This window comes from Bison bison, unplaced genomic scaffold (assembly GCF_000754665.1).
Source record: "Bison bison bison isolate TAMUID 2011002044 unplaced genomic scaffold, Bison_UMD1.0 scf7180017864498, whole genome shotgun sequence".
NCBI classification, from domain to species: Eukaryota; Metazoa; Chordata; class Mammalia; order Artiodactyla; family Bovidae; genus Bison; species Bison bison.
The window spans coordinates 3,022,014-3,037,590 of NW_011495057.1; the positions used below are offsets into that span (position 1 = coordinate 3,022,014).

Sequence of the window (15,577 nt, forward strand, 5' to 3'; positions counted from 1 at the left end):
GCCGCCGCGCCAGTCCCGTCCTGTGAGAAATCCGAGTGACCGGGCTCTGCTGCGGCCAGGGCTTTCTCCCCCGAAGTGACAGCCGGGCGGACCCTGGCGCCCCTCGGCCGCTGCGGTCCGCTCGTGGCACGCCGGTGTTTCCCCGACGCCTTCTCGTCATCAGTTTCCCTTGCAGTCAAAGATTTAGGCGCTGAGATTTTCACTGTTCTCGGGAATTTTGTAAACCCGGGGCTGAGTAGCCGGGTGTGCGTAAGTGCATTCACGGGTTAGAGCTTGCAGCCTCCAGGACCGACCCGATCTCGCACGGCGGGCAGCGTGCCGAATGGTAGCTTGTTTTGGTCACTACTCTCTTGTTTCTTAAAATTCATGTGGACACCAAGCATCCGCAGTTTGCTAAGTGCCACGTTAGTTCAACTGAACCCAGGGTGGGGCGTAGCAGAAATCATCCTCGCAGGTGGGTATAGATGTCTGGAGCCTTTCAGAGTTCAGCATGGTAAAACGTCGCTGCTTTTTCCCCCAGGTTTTTGCCGTTAGATCTGGTGGAGCCACTGGAGTGGTAGTGAAAGGCCCCGATGACAGGAATCCCATCTCATTTAGGTAATTATCATATTGACGTTTCCAGACTGTTTCAACGTGTAAACAAAATGGTGTTTTTATCTGTTTCTCATTTAGAAGCTTGTTTTATATGTTGGGTGTGGGGCACATCCCTGCCTGTAGGAAGAGGGAAGCAGACACCTGCTATACAGTCTTGGTGGATATCCTTGGACTTCCTGTCAGAGTGAAGGTGTGCAGTCTTTACTTGTTTTGGGATTCACATACTCTAATTCGTGTCTCTTGAAATTAACCAGTCAGAGCGTCAGCGTTTGTATTTCCGGTTTCTTGGTGGAAGAGGGGCTTTATTTCCTCTTGACTCAGGGGCTTTCCAGAGCGTTTGGGAGATGGAGGAGATTCCTGGGTTAGTGTTTGCCATGTAATCCTGTGTGTTAAAACTTCAGCTACCAGTATACTTAAGGGGACTGGATGTCCCAGTATATCCCAATGGAACCGGTGTAACTATGGGTAGCAGCTCCTTTCACTTTCAGAATTATCTCAGTTTGGATGATAAACTATCTGATGACCTTAACTCTTGTGATTACAGAGGGGAAAGTACAGAGTTGATCCTCAGTTCAGTGGTGACTTTAAAAACATTTTACAGTTGGACTGTGTAACTAGGAAACAGTTTTTATTTTTAGGTTTTTATTTATTTGGCTGTGCCAGGTCTTAGTTGCAGCGTGTGGGTTCTTTTCCTTGTGGCATGTGGCATCTCGTTCCCTGACCAGGGATGGAACCTGGGCCCCCTGCATTGAGAACGCGGAGTTCTTAGTCACTGGACTACCAGGGAAGTCCCTAGAAAACAATTTTTGAAGTAGAAAATGAATCAGCCTCTTTTTCTTTGATCATCCTTTGTTGGGAAAACACTGCTTGCAGTGTGCTGGGCTCCAGGTGCGTGAAGGCTTTGAGTGAGCCTGGCCCCGTTTAGGGGTCGCAAAGAGTCAGACAGGACAGAGCCACTGAGCATGTGAGCGCAACCCCCTTTTGGAAGACCCATACATTGAGTGTTGGGAGGCAGGGAGTGGACGCCTAGTATTTCCTGTGATAGATATTGTAATCACCCTCTCTTCAGAATGCAGGCACAGAGAAGAGATGGACATTTATCTTGGGACGGGCTGGGGAAGACCACTGCCTGGGAGGGGGAAGGCCTCAGAGAGGATCGAGGCCTGAAAGGGAGACTTCTAGGTGGACAGGAGGCTTCTGGATGGAGAGAACATGAAGACAAGCAGTCTCCCTGTTGGAGGGGGATTCCCTGTCTGTGTGACTGAAGACGAGGTTTCACGCAGGGAAGGCGTGGGTGGTGGTGTGGCCACTGACAGCAGTCGGCTTGAACCCTCTATATTCTGCTGTGGATTTCAGGGTTCATCTCATTATGTTAGATTGTTTAAAAAAGGCGAAAAGATCAGTATTTGGGAAGAGTGCACTGGTGCAGCATTGAAGCTTGATTAGTTGCTGCGCTCTGAGCCGGTGCAGTGGAAACCTGCCTGAAGGCAGTGTAAACCAAAGACAGTGTTGACTGGCATCCAGTAGGCTCTCCGGGGTTGCTTAGGAAGGTCTGGGGTAAGACTCGCTGGTCGCTTGGGTGTGGAAAGTGGGGGTGAAGCTATGATGATCTAGCCCAGGGGGCTCAGGAAGACTTGAGCGGAGATACCAAGTTTACCCTCTTTGATTTTTTTTGGCCACACTGAGCGGCTTGGGGGATCGGAGTTTGCTGACCAGGGATCGAACCCAGGCCCAGTAGTGAAAGTGCCGAGTCCTAGCCACTGGACCACCAGGAAATTCCCTACCCTGTTTTAAAAACGTCTTGTTACTTTTAATAGCTCTGTTATGGTCTAATTATTACTAGCTGCATATATTTGACATACACAGTTGATGAGTTTTGATACATGAAACCATCACCATAATCAGGACAGGGAGTGATACCTTTCCTTCGAGAGTTTCCCCAGTGATCCAGACCTTGGCTTCCTCTTGACCTCCATTTGAAGTGGTTGTGAGACGGAGGTGGAGGCGTCCTCGCGGCGCAGCCTGTGGGGTGCTGGATGCGAAAAAGTAGACTCCTTTTTCAAAAGTGCTGCTATATACTTCAATCAGAAATAAGTAAGTAAATATCTCACAGCTACCAGCATCTCAGGAGAAAAAAGGCGTTGCTGTGAAGGCAATGGAGAGAGAAGGCGGCAGTGTGTGGAGAAAGTTACTCTGGGGTCCAGACTCAGTGACATCTGAAACGAGGCTCAGGTGAAAGTGCAGTGTTTGCAACTCCTTAGTCACTTGTTACGGCAATTAGGTCAGTTTCTTCTGTCTCGTGTTGCCAGGTGGACTCTGCTGTTTGAAAAGAGGTCCTATAAGCTTCAGAAACATCATTATCATTTTAAACTAAGATTTGCTGCTTCTTGAATATTTAACTTGTCTTTTTTTCTTCTCATAAAATGATAGAAGCTAGAATGCAGTCATGAACTGTACAACTCATCACCTGCTTTTTCTTCTTAAAGAATGGAGGACAAAGGAGAAGTGAAGTGCATCAAGTTTTCCTTGGAAAATAAGATATTGGCTGTTCAGAGGACCTCAAAGACCGTGGTAAGACATATCTTTATAGTACAAAGAAAAGGACATTAGAAGTACATTTGGTGGGCTTCCCAGGTGGCGCTAGTGGTAAAGAATCTGCCTGCAATGCAGGAGACACCAGAGATCCCCTGGAGGAGGGCATGGCAACCCACTCCAGTATTCTTGCCTGGAGAATCCCATGGACAGAGGAGCCTGGCGGAATACAGTCCATGGGGTCGCAAAGAGTCAGACATTTGAGAGCAAAGAAAATAGACCAAAGAAAGATACACGGTAAATAATAAGAAATACGGAATAGGGAAATATAAAACCAGAAGTACATTTGGAAGAGAACGAACTCCAGAATTCCAGTGTTAAAGGACCCATTTCTATTTTAATTTCATGGAAGCTGTAGTTCCATGCTGCATTGTATTGGAGTTTTTGGATTCTTGAAGATGAGAAAGACATTTAAATGGATAAATACTTAACAGCCTTAGTTTGTCATTTTTGACTTAAAATTTTTTTTTTAAATGTACCTCTTTTTAATTTTTTCCTTTTTTTTGCTGCTCTACGTGGCTTGCAGGAGCTTAGCTCCCCAACCAGGGACCATACTTGGGCCCCCTGCAATAAAAGTGAGGCATCCTAACCCCTGGAATTGGAGAGAATCCCCGTAAAGTTTTTTTAAAAGTTATTTGGAACATCAGGCATCTTTTGTTTTGATGGATAACTGGAACCATAGATTTTGCAAAGCATATTTTTGGCAACTTTGGGAGTTAGCCTTACCTCAGTAACTTCATATTTTCATTTATCTCATCTTTGAATGCTTGATTTAAGAGCAGATATTCAAATCTGGAGCAGCTTGTTGGCATTTTGGCTTTCGTCAGTATTCACCATCGCCATTTGTAGAGAAAAAGCTGTTGAGAAAGGCAAATCCTGTTTCTTTCTGTCAGTATTAACTGCTAAAATTTTTGGAAAGCCTCTTGTAAAATATAGCAACCCATTTCTCTGAAGTCAGTCATTTGAGGAATGCATTTTCAAAATCAGTTTCTGAACCCTAACAATATTTGGATTAACTCATTTTAAAAATTGGAATTGTCAACCTGCTGCTGATAACGGGGCAGTTTGTCCAGATCGGTTGTTTTATTTTTCCTGTCTTTGGGGTTTTGTCTGTTTTTTTTTTTCTGACCACTTTTTAAATTTGTCTTTTTCCACTTGTCTCTTTGTACTTGAAGATCCACACTTCTCCTCTTGTGTGCTTCTTTCCTTTCAGGACTTTTCTAATTTTATCCCGGATAGTTCTCAGCTGGAGTACACTCAGGAGTGCAAGGTATGGGCCGATGGGGTGATTCTGTCTGAGCTGGTGGGCGTAAACTCCAAGGCCAGAGGCACAGGGTAGCCGGGTGACTGAGAGCACAGATGTGGAATTAGATTGTGCTTGGACCCTGGGATCTGCCTCACGTTGGCTTTGACTTCGGACACCCTTTAAATTTTTTAGAGTGCATTTCTTCAGCTGTAAGACGGAGCTGGCAGGATTAAATGGATGGACGATGTTAAACACCAAGCCCCTTCAGCCCTTGGTGGCTGTTGTCTTCCTGTGGCCCCTGCCCTTCTCCGCTGGGTCAGACCTTGGATTCCCTTCATAGCAGCCTCTTCGGAGGTTTTCGGAAAAGGAGTTCTTTCCCTCTGTTTCCTGATGATATTGTCTGGACTTGCGTTCCTCGTGTCCTTCCTCTTCCGTCCCTCCCGTCAGTGGAGATTCTAATCCATTTTAATCAGATTTGCTGGGCGTGATGAGCTAGAGGGGGCTCAGCTTAGAGAGCATCTTGGCACCTAGGAAACCCAGCAGAAGCTGCTGGTGAAGTGGTTTGTCTTTGCACATCTTTGTAATGGTTTTGCTACTTGGGGATCCACCTGGGTTCCTGATTTCCCAGGTGACTCAGAGGTAAAGAACCTGCCTGCAAAGCAGGAGATGCAGGTTTGACTCCTGCGTCGAGAAGATCCCCTGGAGGGGGAAAGGGCAACCCACTCCAGTATTCTTGCCTGGAGAATCCCATGAGCAGAGGAGTCTGGCAGTCCATGGGGTCACAAAGAGTCGGACACGACTGAGTGACTAGTACTTCTGGTGGGTTCTCAGCAAAGAGGGGCCCATCTGCAGACACCTTAGCCCCTGGCAGACTCCGTTGCTCTGTGCAGCAGAGCCTGGTCCTAGCCTGGCTGCCCTGAGGCTCCCAGCGTGGCTCTTCACTAGGTGACTCAGGGCAGGGCTCAGGATCTTCAACCCCACTTTGGGTAACTGCCACAGAAAATCTTTAGGCCTTTAGACCTTTATACCACTAGCTTTTATGATGTGTTTGACTCAGCATATCAGCTGTCTTTTGATTTCTAAAGGTAGAGGTTGGTATCAGAGTGCTGGGCACTTACCTTCCTGCCAAACTCAGTTCCTCCCCCATCCTATTGACAAGAAGGACTTCACATTCAGGTGCTTCAGTGAGGTGTTTCAGGTGGATATCTGGGAACACTGTATTTAACAGAAAATATGATTTGTTCATAAGTAATCAAGTCTTGGTAACTTTTATCAAAAAGCGATATAAACAGCAAGGTACTTTAAACTTTTGAAAAAAATTACAGATTCTTTTTTTTTATTATTAATTAAAAAAAAATCTTTCTGCAATTCTTTTCAGACCAAAAATGCCAACATACTAGGATTCTGCTGGACCAGTTCTACTGAAATTGTCTTCATCACAGATCAAGGAATCGAATTTTACCAGGTATTATATTTATTACTTGGGCTTTCTGGGTGGCTCAGTGGTAAAGAATCAGCCTGCCAATATAGGAGACACAGGTTCAATCTCTGGGTTGGGAAGATCCCCAGGAGAAGGAAATGGCAACCCACTCCAGTATTCTTGCCTGGAAAATCCCATGGACAGAGGAGCCTGGTGGGCTGCAGTCCACAGGGTGACAAAAAAGTCAGATAGGACTTAGCAAACAACCAGGAACAGACGTTTATTACTTACCTGTTCTGGAGCAAGGCTTGTGATCATGTTTTGGCAGCTTTTTGAATTCACTTGGGTTTTTTTTTTCTTTCTAATTATGAGTAATTATATTTTTTTGTAAAACATTCAGATGTTACCTTTACTTTATATGGAAGGTAAAAAGTCCCCCATAATCCCTGGAAGTAACCATTATGAACTAATTTGGTGCCTGCTCCTCCACTTGGTTCCTACACTTAGAAATATGGTTATATTGTATAAACTTTGGGGACTGGCACCTTTTTATTTTTGCATAGGGATATTTCTTAGATATCCTACCATATCTTATTCTGACTGGTATTCAGGTGTGTAGATGTGCTACAGTTTTACCAATTCTTGTTCATGAACATCTTTGTCTCCTAGTTATTACAAACAACTCTGTAGTGAGTTCAAGCAGTGAATGAACTTGTAAACGTTGCTTTATATTCTTAGATGACACAATTCTTGGAAGGGCAATTGTAATCTAAGTATCAATAACTAAAAAGCTGAACAGGACTTCCCTGGTGGTGCAGTAATTAAGACTCCTTGCTTCCAGCGGGTGGTATGTGTGGGGTGGGACTGTTGAAGGTTCTGTCCCTGATCAGGTAACTGCGATCCCACATGCCAGCAACAAGGCCAAAAAATAAATTGGGAGTAAGAACTAAATTAAGAATAAAAAGTTAAAACCTGAACAGATACTGTTAAATTTCTTCCAGAAGTTGCATTCTCACTAGCAATACAGGAATCTCCATTTTCCACACCATTAGCAGAGCTAGATATCATAAATCTGTAGACTTTTGCCAATCTTGAGAGGTGGAAAGCCATTTTAATTTGCGTGTTTCATTAGGAGGGTGCTAAGCATCTTTTGTGTATTGTACATTTGTGTTTCCTGTTTTATGAATTGCCTTTTTATCTTAAAAAGAATATTAAAAAAATTTTTTTTAATATTGTTATTTTATTTATTTTTATTTTTTGGCTGTGCCATGTGGGATTTTAGTTCCCCTACTAAGAATTGAACCCTTGCCCCTGGCATTGGAAGCTTTAACTACTGGGCCGCCAGGGATGTCCCAGATTTTAACTGTGATTAAAAGCACATAACATGAAATCTACCATCTTAACCATTAAGTGTATAATTCATGAGCGTTAAGTATTTTCACATTGTAGTGAAAACGAGCTCCAGAACTTTGATCTTGTAAAACTGAAACTCAGTACCTATTGAACAACAACTCCCCGTTTCCCCTTTCCCAGCCCGTGGTAACCACAGGTTTCCTTTCTGCTTCTATGAATTTGTCTGCTTTAAGGTCCTCTACCTCCTATAAATGGAATCGTACAGTGTTTGTCTTTTTCTGACCGTCCTGTCTCACTTAGCATTGTGTCCTCAAGGTTCATCCATGTTACAGCATGCGTCAGAATTCCCTTCCTTTGCAAGCCTGAAAAATATTCAGTTGAATACATACAACACATTCTGTTTGTCCATTTATCTACCAACAGACACTGGCATTGCTTCCATTTTTTGGTTATTGTGAATGATGCTGCTATTAACACAAGCCTGTGAGTATCTCTTTGAGACCCTGCTTTCAGGTCTTTTGTGTATATAACCCCCAAGTGGGATTGTTGGATCACATAATAATTCTGTTTTTAATTTTTGAGGCATTTCCGCAGAGCAGTTATGCCATTTTACATTCCCGGCGACAGTGCATGGGGGTTCCGGTTTCTCCATCTTACCACTAACACTTGTTGTTTTCTATTTTATCCATAGCAGTCATCCTGCTGGGTGTCAGATGGTATCTCATTGTGGTTTTGATTTGCATTTCTCTGATTGGTGATGGTGTACACCTTGTTCACGGCTTGTTGGCCTTTTGTTCGTGCTCTGGATGAAGTCTATTCCTCTTTTTAAAAAAATAATATTTATCTTTGGCAGTGCTGGGTTTTTGTTGCTGCTCAAGGGCTTTCTCTAATTGCAGCAAGCGGGGGCTACTCTTCGTTGCGGTGCTTGCGCTTTACATTGGAGTAGCTTCTCGTGGCGGAGAAGGCGATGGCACCCCACTCCAGTACTCTTGCCTGGAAAATCCCATGGACGGAGGAGCATGGTGGGCTGTAGTCCATGGGGTCGTGAAGAGTCGGACACGACTGAGCAACTTCACTTTCACTTTTCATTTTCATGCATTGGAGAAGGAAATGGCAACCCACTCCAGTGTTCTTGCCTGGAGAATCCCAGGGACGGGGGAGCCTTGTGGGCTGCCGTCTATGGGGTCGCACAGAGTCGGACATGACTGAAGTGACTTCGCAGCAGTAGCAGCAGCAGCTTCTCGTGGAACACAGGCTCTAGGGCAAGCACGCCTCAATAGTTGTAGCATGTGGGCTTAGTTGCTCCGCAACTCGTGGAATCTTCCCGGACTAGGGATTGAATCCCTGTCCCCTGCATTGGCAGGCAGATTCTTAGCCACTGTGCCACCAGGGAAGTCCCCTCTGTTTTTAAATTGGGTTATTTTCTTTTTGTCAAGTCATAGGAAGTGTTTGTATAGTTTGAATATTAACCCTTTATCAGATAGATAATTTGCAAATACTTTCTCCTGTTCTGTAGGTTGCCTTTTCACTCTTTTGTTTACATTGGACTTTATCTTTCAATAACTAACTTACTGACGTAGTAATGCATCTTATGTTACCGGAACATAATTGATCAGAGTGTTTCAATATTAACTTACATAACAAATTGCTGGCCACAGGCCTTAGTTTCTGCAAAAAGCCCCTGGTCAATAATGTATTAATCTGTTCCAGCTGCCTGATCTATTGAGAAAGCTCCTGAAATCTCTTAAGTGGAGCCAATGTGGAGAGGGTTAGAATTCTTTCAGGTGTTAAGTTTGTTGCCCCAACGAAACCAGTGTAATTTAATTTAGAATATACAAATGGAAAAAAAAAAAAAAGTATACAAATGGAGGAGGCACACCCGTGTAACACAGGATGCTGTGAATGCCGTGGTACTCTGCTGGAGGTCTGTTATCAGAACCTCAGTGACTGGCAGAAAGGAAAGCTACCTGAATCCCATATGCACAGAAATAGAATTTTGTGCCTGTGACTAGCAAGGAAAGGATTGTGGCTTTACAGAAGGGTTCCTGGGGCAGTCGTTTAAAAGTATATCTTTCTGTAGATATAGAAAGAGTGTACATTCAACACTCTATACAGAAAGTATATCTTTCTGTAGATAGTAGAAGAGTGTACATTCAGGTTATCTAGGTTCAGGTCATCTAGGTGGTTTTAAGATCTTCAAGAAATAAGTTAGAAAGAAAGAGGACTCTAACACATCTTTATTTTATTATCCCTGGATCATCAAGAAACCCATGCCCCCAGTGCTGACTTCCAAGTCAGTTCTTCAGGGCAGTGTTCTGGGAGCATTAACATCATCTTTGGGCTCCATTCAGCACTCCTTAATGTATCAGGAGATTCTGAGTATATTTTAAATGTGCCGTTATTATAAGACAGTTACTCGGTTTGCACATGGAGTCTCATGAACATGTCTGTTAGAAGAAGGATACCCCCTTACCCCCAGCCTCAGACTGAGCGGGAGACCAGGAGGAAGGCTGATTCTGCAGGCAGGGCAGTGGCTGATCTGGTGCATGTGGCTCCAGGGCGTCGGTTTATTTTGCTGGATCCATGACAAGCAAGGATGCTGCTGCTCCCCACCCTTGGGAGGATGGTGCCTGGGAATGTGGGAATGTGGGGGCTTGGGCTGCCCTGGAGTGAGGTGGGCTGCCTGGGTTGTCACGGGTTCCTTTGCCCCTTGGAGCCTTATTTTTTCCCCTCAAATCAGCCTAATGATGCCCAGCCCTTGGGGACATGGAAAGAATAAATGAGCTAAGATTTGGAAGTGTTAATAAGCACAAGGCTGGAAGAATGGTAGCTGTAATAAATAAAAATGATTTTTTTCCTACTTAACTACAAACTGTTGCTTTTTATGATTTTCTTTGTGTACTATGTCAGTTTTGAGGTATTTTCTTTTTTATTATTTTGGCCGTACCTTGAGGCATGCAGGATCCTGACCAGGGATCAAACCCGCGTTCCCTGCAGCAGAAGCACAGAATTCTAACCACTGGACCACCAGGGAATTTCCCATTTGCTGTTTTCAAATAAAGCTTCTGTTTCTTGAACTTTGTGTCAGGTGTTACCAGAGAAGCGGAATCTGAAGCTCCTGAAGAGCCAGAACATCAACGTGAACTGGTACATGTACTGTCCCGAGGGCTCCGTGATTCTGCTGTCCACCACAGTGCTTGGAAATGTGCTGCAGCCCTTCTACTTCCGGGTAAGGGTCGGCCTCCCTTTAAAAAAGTCCTCTGACCTTGTTCCTCCAACAGCCTAACTGATCCTCTAACTTCAAAGGGGCAAGTTCCTCCAACAAGAGCCTCACCCCTTCTGACCACTAGAGGGCACCCCATACCATCCCATCTCCATCAAGAATGCATCCTAAGGCCAGGCCCCTGGAACCCTGAAAAGGAGGGGAAGACTCAGTGCATGTGTATCCTCGTGGGCAGTGCTGGAACATCAGAAGGCTTAATAAGCTTCTGCAAAAACTTTTTTCTCCCCCAAACAGGCTGGCACCATGTCGAAGCTGCCCAAGTTTGAGATTGAATTACCAGCTGCCCCAAAGTCAACTAAACTGAGCCTCTCGGAGAGAGATATTGCCATGGCGACAATGTATGTCTGTCCTTTGGGAGAATTCCTCCTCATAATTGTTTTCAGTGCTGTCATGATAGGAGGTTGTAAGCACACTAGGGCTGCCCTGGCTCCTGTAGCCTCAGAACACACGAGAAGGACCCCCCCCTTCTCCACTTCGGGTCTTATGAATGTAGAAAGCTCCTCATCTTCCGGACATTCTTTTCTGATTTTATTGACTTTGTGATCTTAGAGAAGTTTTTTTTCACCACATTAGTCTGATAAAATGAGACCACTGAGCCAATTTATTTCTCAGTTTCAGAAATTTTTTTTAGTTCTGAGTTGAAGCTTATCAAAGTTTTTTTTAGATAAAATATATCATACTTGTTCTAAAGAAAAACATAGTTTACATTTTTTATCTAATAGATGTAGCCCTAAATTATTTGTGTAGGAAGGTTTATTTTCATTTGGAAATGTAGATAGCTCAATTTAAAAACTTTATTATGAAAATATCAAACACAAAAATAAAACTGATTCAGAGAATCTCCTATATACCCAAGTTCAACAACTATCAACACTTTGCTTCTAAATTACTTCTGATTCTTCTGTGGCCTAAAACTGGTTTCCAAATGGTAAAATATTTTTAGCACTTCAGTTCAGTTTAGTTCAGTCACTCAGTCGTGTCCGACTCTTTGCGACCCCATGAATCGCAGCACACCAGGCCTCCGTGTCCATCACCATCTCCCAGAGTTCACTCAAACTCACATCCATCGAGTCGGTGATGCCATCCAGCCATCTCATCCTCTATCGTCCCCTTTTCCTCCTGCCCCCAATCCCTCCCAGCATCAGTTTAGCACTTAGAATGCTTTTTCTTTTTTAAAGAAATCTGAGGCATGATGGTGTAGAAAAAGATAAAATGAGAAGTCTTTGCAAAAGGAGACCCTTCCCTCTGTCTCTTTCTTATCCCTGAGGCAGGACCCAGCACAGTGTGAACTCCTGGAACAAAAACCTGCCTACAGGAACTGGTCACAGCAGCACTTATCAGATGAGGCTTAAAAATGCAAAATGATTATCCTTTCCTATGATTAAGGAATGTATTCATTTTACAAAACTGGTAAATCAAAGAAAGTGAAAAGAAAAATGGACTTGGCATATTACTCTGGGCTTCCCAGGTTGGCGCTAGTGGTAAAGAATCCCTCTGTCAATGCAGGAGACTCAGGTTCAACCCCTGGGTTGGAAGATCCCCTGGAGGAGGAAATGGCAACCCAGTCCACTATTCTTGCCTGGGAAATCCCATGGACAAAGGAAGCTGGTGGGCTACAGTCCATGGGGTCGCAAAGAGTTGGACATGAATGAGCACATGAGCACAGCATATCACTCAAGGACTATTAACAACCTGTATTTCTTTCCAGTAGTTTTGGACATGCTGCATAAGTTTGTAGGTTGTTTTTTTTTTTTTAAATACTGTGATCAAGTTGTATTTAGTTTTGCATCCCCCTTTTTTCACTTAATATTAGATTTCTTTTTTTTTTTTTTAAGATAATTGCACTTTCTTTGTAAATGTTTCTGTTGGCTGCAGAATATCTCATGCAGAATATCTGATGGACTGGGTATCTTGCAATTCACTTACCTTATAACGGAGAAGGCAATGGCACCCCACTCCAGTACTCTTGCCTGGAAAATCCCATGGACAGAGAAGCCTGGTGGGCTGCAGTCCATGGGGTTGCTAAGAGTCGGACACGACTGAGCGACTTCACTTTCACTTTTTACTTTCATGCATTGGAGAAGGAAATGGCAACCCACTCCAGTATTCTTGCCAGGAGAATCCCAGGGACGGGGAAGCCTGGTGGGCTGCCTTCTATGGGGTCTCACAGAGTCGGACACGACTGAAGCAACTTAGCAGCAGCAGCATGGCCTTATAACTCAGCATTTAGAATGGAAGGATGTCAGATGACCAGCGTGACTTACGTCTCCTTGTTCTCTGATAGATACGGCCAGCTGTATGTTCTCTTCCTGAGGCATCATTCTCGGACCTCCAACAGCGCTGGAGCAGAGGTGGTCCTGTATCACCTACCACGGTACGCTAATGCTGTCTTCCCTTTTCTCCAATTTTAAAATACGAACCACAGCTTGTTGATCTATTTTGTGACCTTTCTCTTGTCTTACAGAGAAGGTGCCTGTAAAAAGATGCACATATTGAAGTTAAACCGGACAGGGAAGTTTGCCCTAAACGTGGTGGACAACCTGGTCGTGGTTCATCATCAGGACACAGAGGTATGAGTGTAGGGGCATGTCCTGCTCCAAGGAGCTGTGGAAATGGACAAAACATTCTGAAAAAGACTAGAAAAAATGCTCTTTATGCTCAAAGTTTTGCTCTTCCAGGTAGAAATGGGTTTGGTCTTGTAGATGGTTTAGGAAAACCGTACCAGTTGATTAGGGGAATTAAATACTGTTTCAGAAAATAACACACATGAGATCAAACTTGGGAATAGTCATTTGGTTGAGTCATCTAAGCCAGGAATTCCTGCGAACCACTGTGTTGCGTTAGCCCCTGAGCCTTGCACTTCCTTTGTGAGTGTAAATGATGGTGATTTTGAGGCCATGTGGCTCCAGAGAAAGCACTAGAATGCCTGTCAGCTGGGTGTCTGGTGGGAGACAAGCCACTTCCCTCCTGGAGGCTGGTGACACCTGTGTTGTTAACTAATGAAGATGTTGCAAGTTAAAGTGAAAAGGCTGTGTTCCCACCACTGGAGCCCTTCAGAGGCAGCAAGTCATAGATGTGGGGATCCATGTGAGAGCTGGCGGAGAGCTGTGATGTCGCAGCAGAGTCCTCCTCAGATAGGCACCAGCATACAGGGGTTGATCGCAGACACGAGGCTCCTTCAGCCGATCTGAACAGAAGACGTGAGGTCCCGAGAGGGCGGGTGGAGCTGCGGTCTGTTGGACTGATACCACGCGGTTGTCTTTCTGCCCGCCAGACGTCGGTGATATTTGATATCAGGCTGAGGGGGGAATTCGATGGCTCTGTCACTCTGCATCACCCGGTGCTCCCAGCTCGATCCATCCAGCCCTATCAGATCCCCGCAGCAGGTAAGGGGGTCGCCGTGTGTGGATGGAAGGGGGAGCAGGCCCAGGGCTTCCCACATCTGTTCACTTTTCCAGGGCTGGTTCTGTCTGTTTTTTCTAACATCACTACTGAATCTTGGGCTTCCCTGGTGGCTCAGATAATAAAGAATCTGCCTGCATCGCAGGAGGTGCGAGTTCAGTCTCTGGGTTGGGAAGATCCCCTGGAGAAGAAAATGGCAACCCACTCCAATATTCTTGCCTGGAGAGTTCCATGGACAGAGGAGCCCGGTGGGCGACAGTCTTTGGGGTCTCAGAGTCGGACATGACTGAGCGACTAACACTACTGAGTCTATAAGTTAAAGTTGTGTTCTCATGAAAAGCGTTTTGTAAGTGACGTGAATCTCCCTTTGAAGAAAACAGAATGATTCTTTTCTCTGAGTTTTACAATGGAGCATTGTGATTACCCACTGAAGCTCAAAGTTTTTAATGTTGAGTAAGATGCTGACGTTTCTGTTTGTCTCTGCTTGGTAACCCTGTGGTTAAATTTTGCTATTTATGGCTGTTATTTAACCTGGGATCACTTCTCTTTATCGTTCTTATGTTCTGTGTCACTATGATGACAAAGACTGTTGTCTTCCCTTGACTGGTGGTCATGGGAAGTGTTAAAGCTGTAGTTGTGAGGTTATTCTGAACCCATCCTCCGACCCGAAGAGGCGGCAGTGAGAAGTCAGAGGAGAGAGAAGGTCAGGATGTCAGAAAAGGGGAAAAGCCATTTCGTTCCTTTTGCTTTTACTCACTGTGACTGACTGCAGGGGAGAACTCAGACCATGTTCTTTTTCAAGGAGAGGGGAGTCTGGAGCAGGTTGGTTGTCGTTGCCATGTATAAACCAGAGTCAGAAGTGCACATGTGGAACTCTGGGAGGAGCGTTTTCTTAAAGGAACCCTTCTCAGATAGCTTTGGGTTGGCCTCACCCACTGACAGGACGTCCGAGTACCTGTCATGAGAAGAATCAGGTCAGGCTCTTGCTGATAGTTTAGCCAGAGCGCTGCTTCGTGCCTGCGCGCTGGGACTTGCAGGATCAGCCAGCTGAGCAGAGTTTGAGAACAAGCTACAGTTGACCCTTCAACAGTGAGGGTTAATCTGCATATAACTGATGGTCAGTCCTCCATACCCATCATCTGCACCTGAAGACTCGGCCACCCACAGGCCGTGCAGTCCTGTGGTTTCTACTGTTGAGAAATACCCCTGTGTAAGCGGGCCTGTGGAGTTCACCCCTGCCTTGAGGGTCGGCTGTAGTTCTCACATCTGATTAGGTCTCAGCCTTCTGTGTTCTTTGCAGCTTCTTCCTTTTCCCAGGGTAGTTGAAAGATGTCAGCACTTAGAGTAGATGGTGTCAGATGAATGGCTGGTGTCTGCGATGGCTTACTCAGCATGAAAGTAACTGCTGGTAATTGGGGCAAAAACAACTCTAAACATTCCAGCCTGGTCCTCTAATGGGGCGGGGGCCAGGGGAGCTGGGGTGGGTGGGGGTGGGAGGGGGAAGTCTGTACAAAGTTAACATCTTTTCTAACCAGCTGATTAAAACCTGTCTTCAATCTGAACTCACCCAGGTGACTTTTTCAGTTCTTTCTTGTGCATGTGTGTAAAAAAGCAAGACAGCGCCACGAAAGAAACTTCAACCCGCTTTCCGCTTCTTTCAAGACTTCTTCCTTTAAGACTTCTTCAC

At 44.9% G+C, this 15,577-nt stretch overlaps 1 protein-coding gene across 1 annotated transcript in view; it reads left to right on the top strand.

Moving 5' to 3' along the window:
• Positions 1 to 15,577, top strand: part of LOC104980292 (chromosome unknown open reading frame, human C18orf8) — a 22,229-nt gene that overhangs the window by 430 nt on the left and 6,222 nt on the right. Inside the window, exons 2-10 of the mRNA XM_010828923.1 lie at positions 521 to 597; positions 3,081 to 3,165; positions 4,400 to 4,456; positions 5,811 to 5,897; positions 10,294 to 10,434; positions 10,723 to 10,826; positions 12,773 to 12,862; positions 12,953 to 13,058; positions 13,763 to 13,874. Of these exons, the coding sequence (XP_010827225.1) occupies positions 521 to 597; positions 3,081 to 3,165; positions 4,400 to 4,456; positions 5,811 to 5,897; positions 10,294 to 10,434; positions 10,723 to 10,826; positions 12,773 to 12,862; positions 12,953 to 13,058; positions 13,763 to 13,874 (859 nt within the window). The remainder of the gene's footprint in view (positions 1 to 520; positions 598 to 3,080; positions 3,166 to 4,399; positions 4,457 to 5,810; positions 5,898 to 10,293; positions 10,435 to 10,722; positions 10,827 to 12,772; positions 12,863 to 12,952; positions 13,059 to 13,762; positions 13,875 to 15,577) is intronic.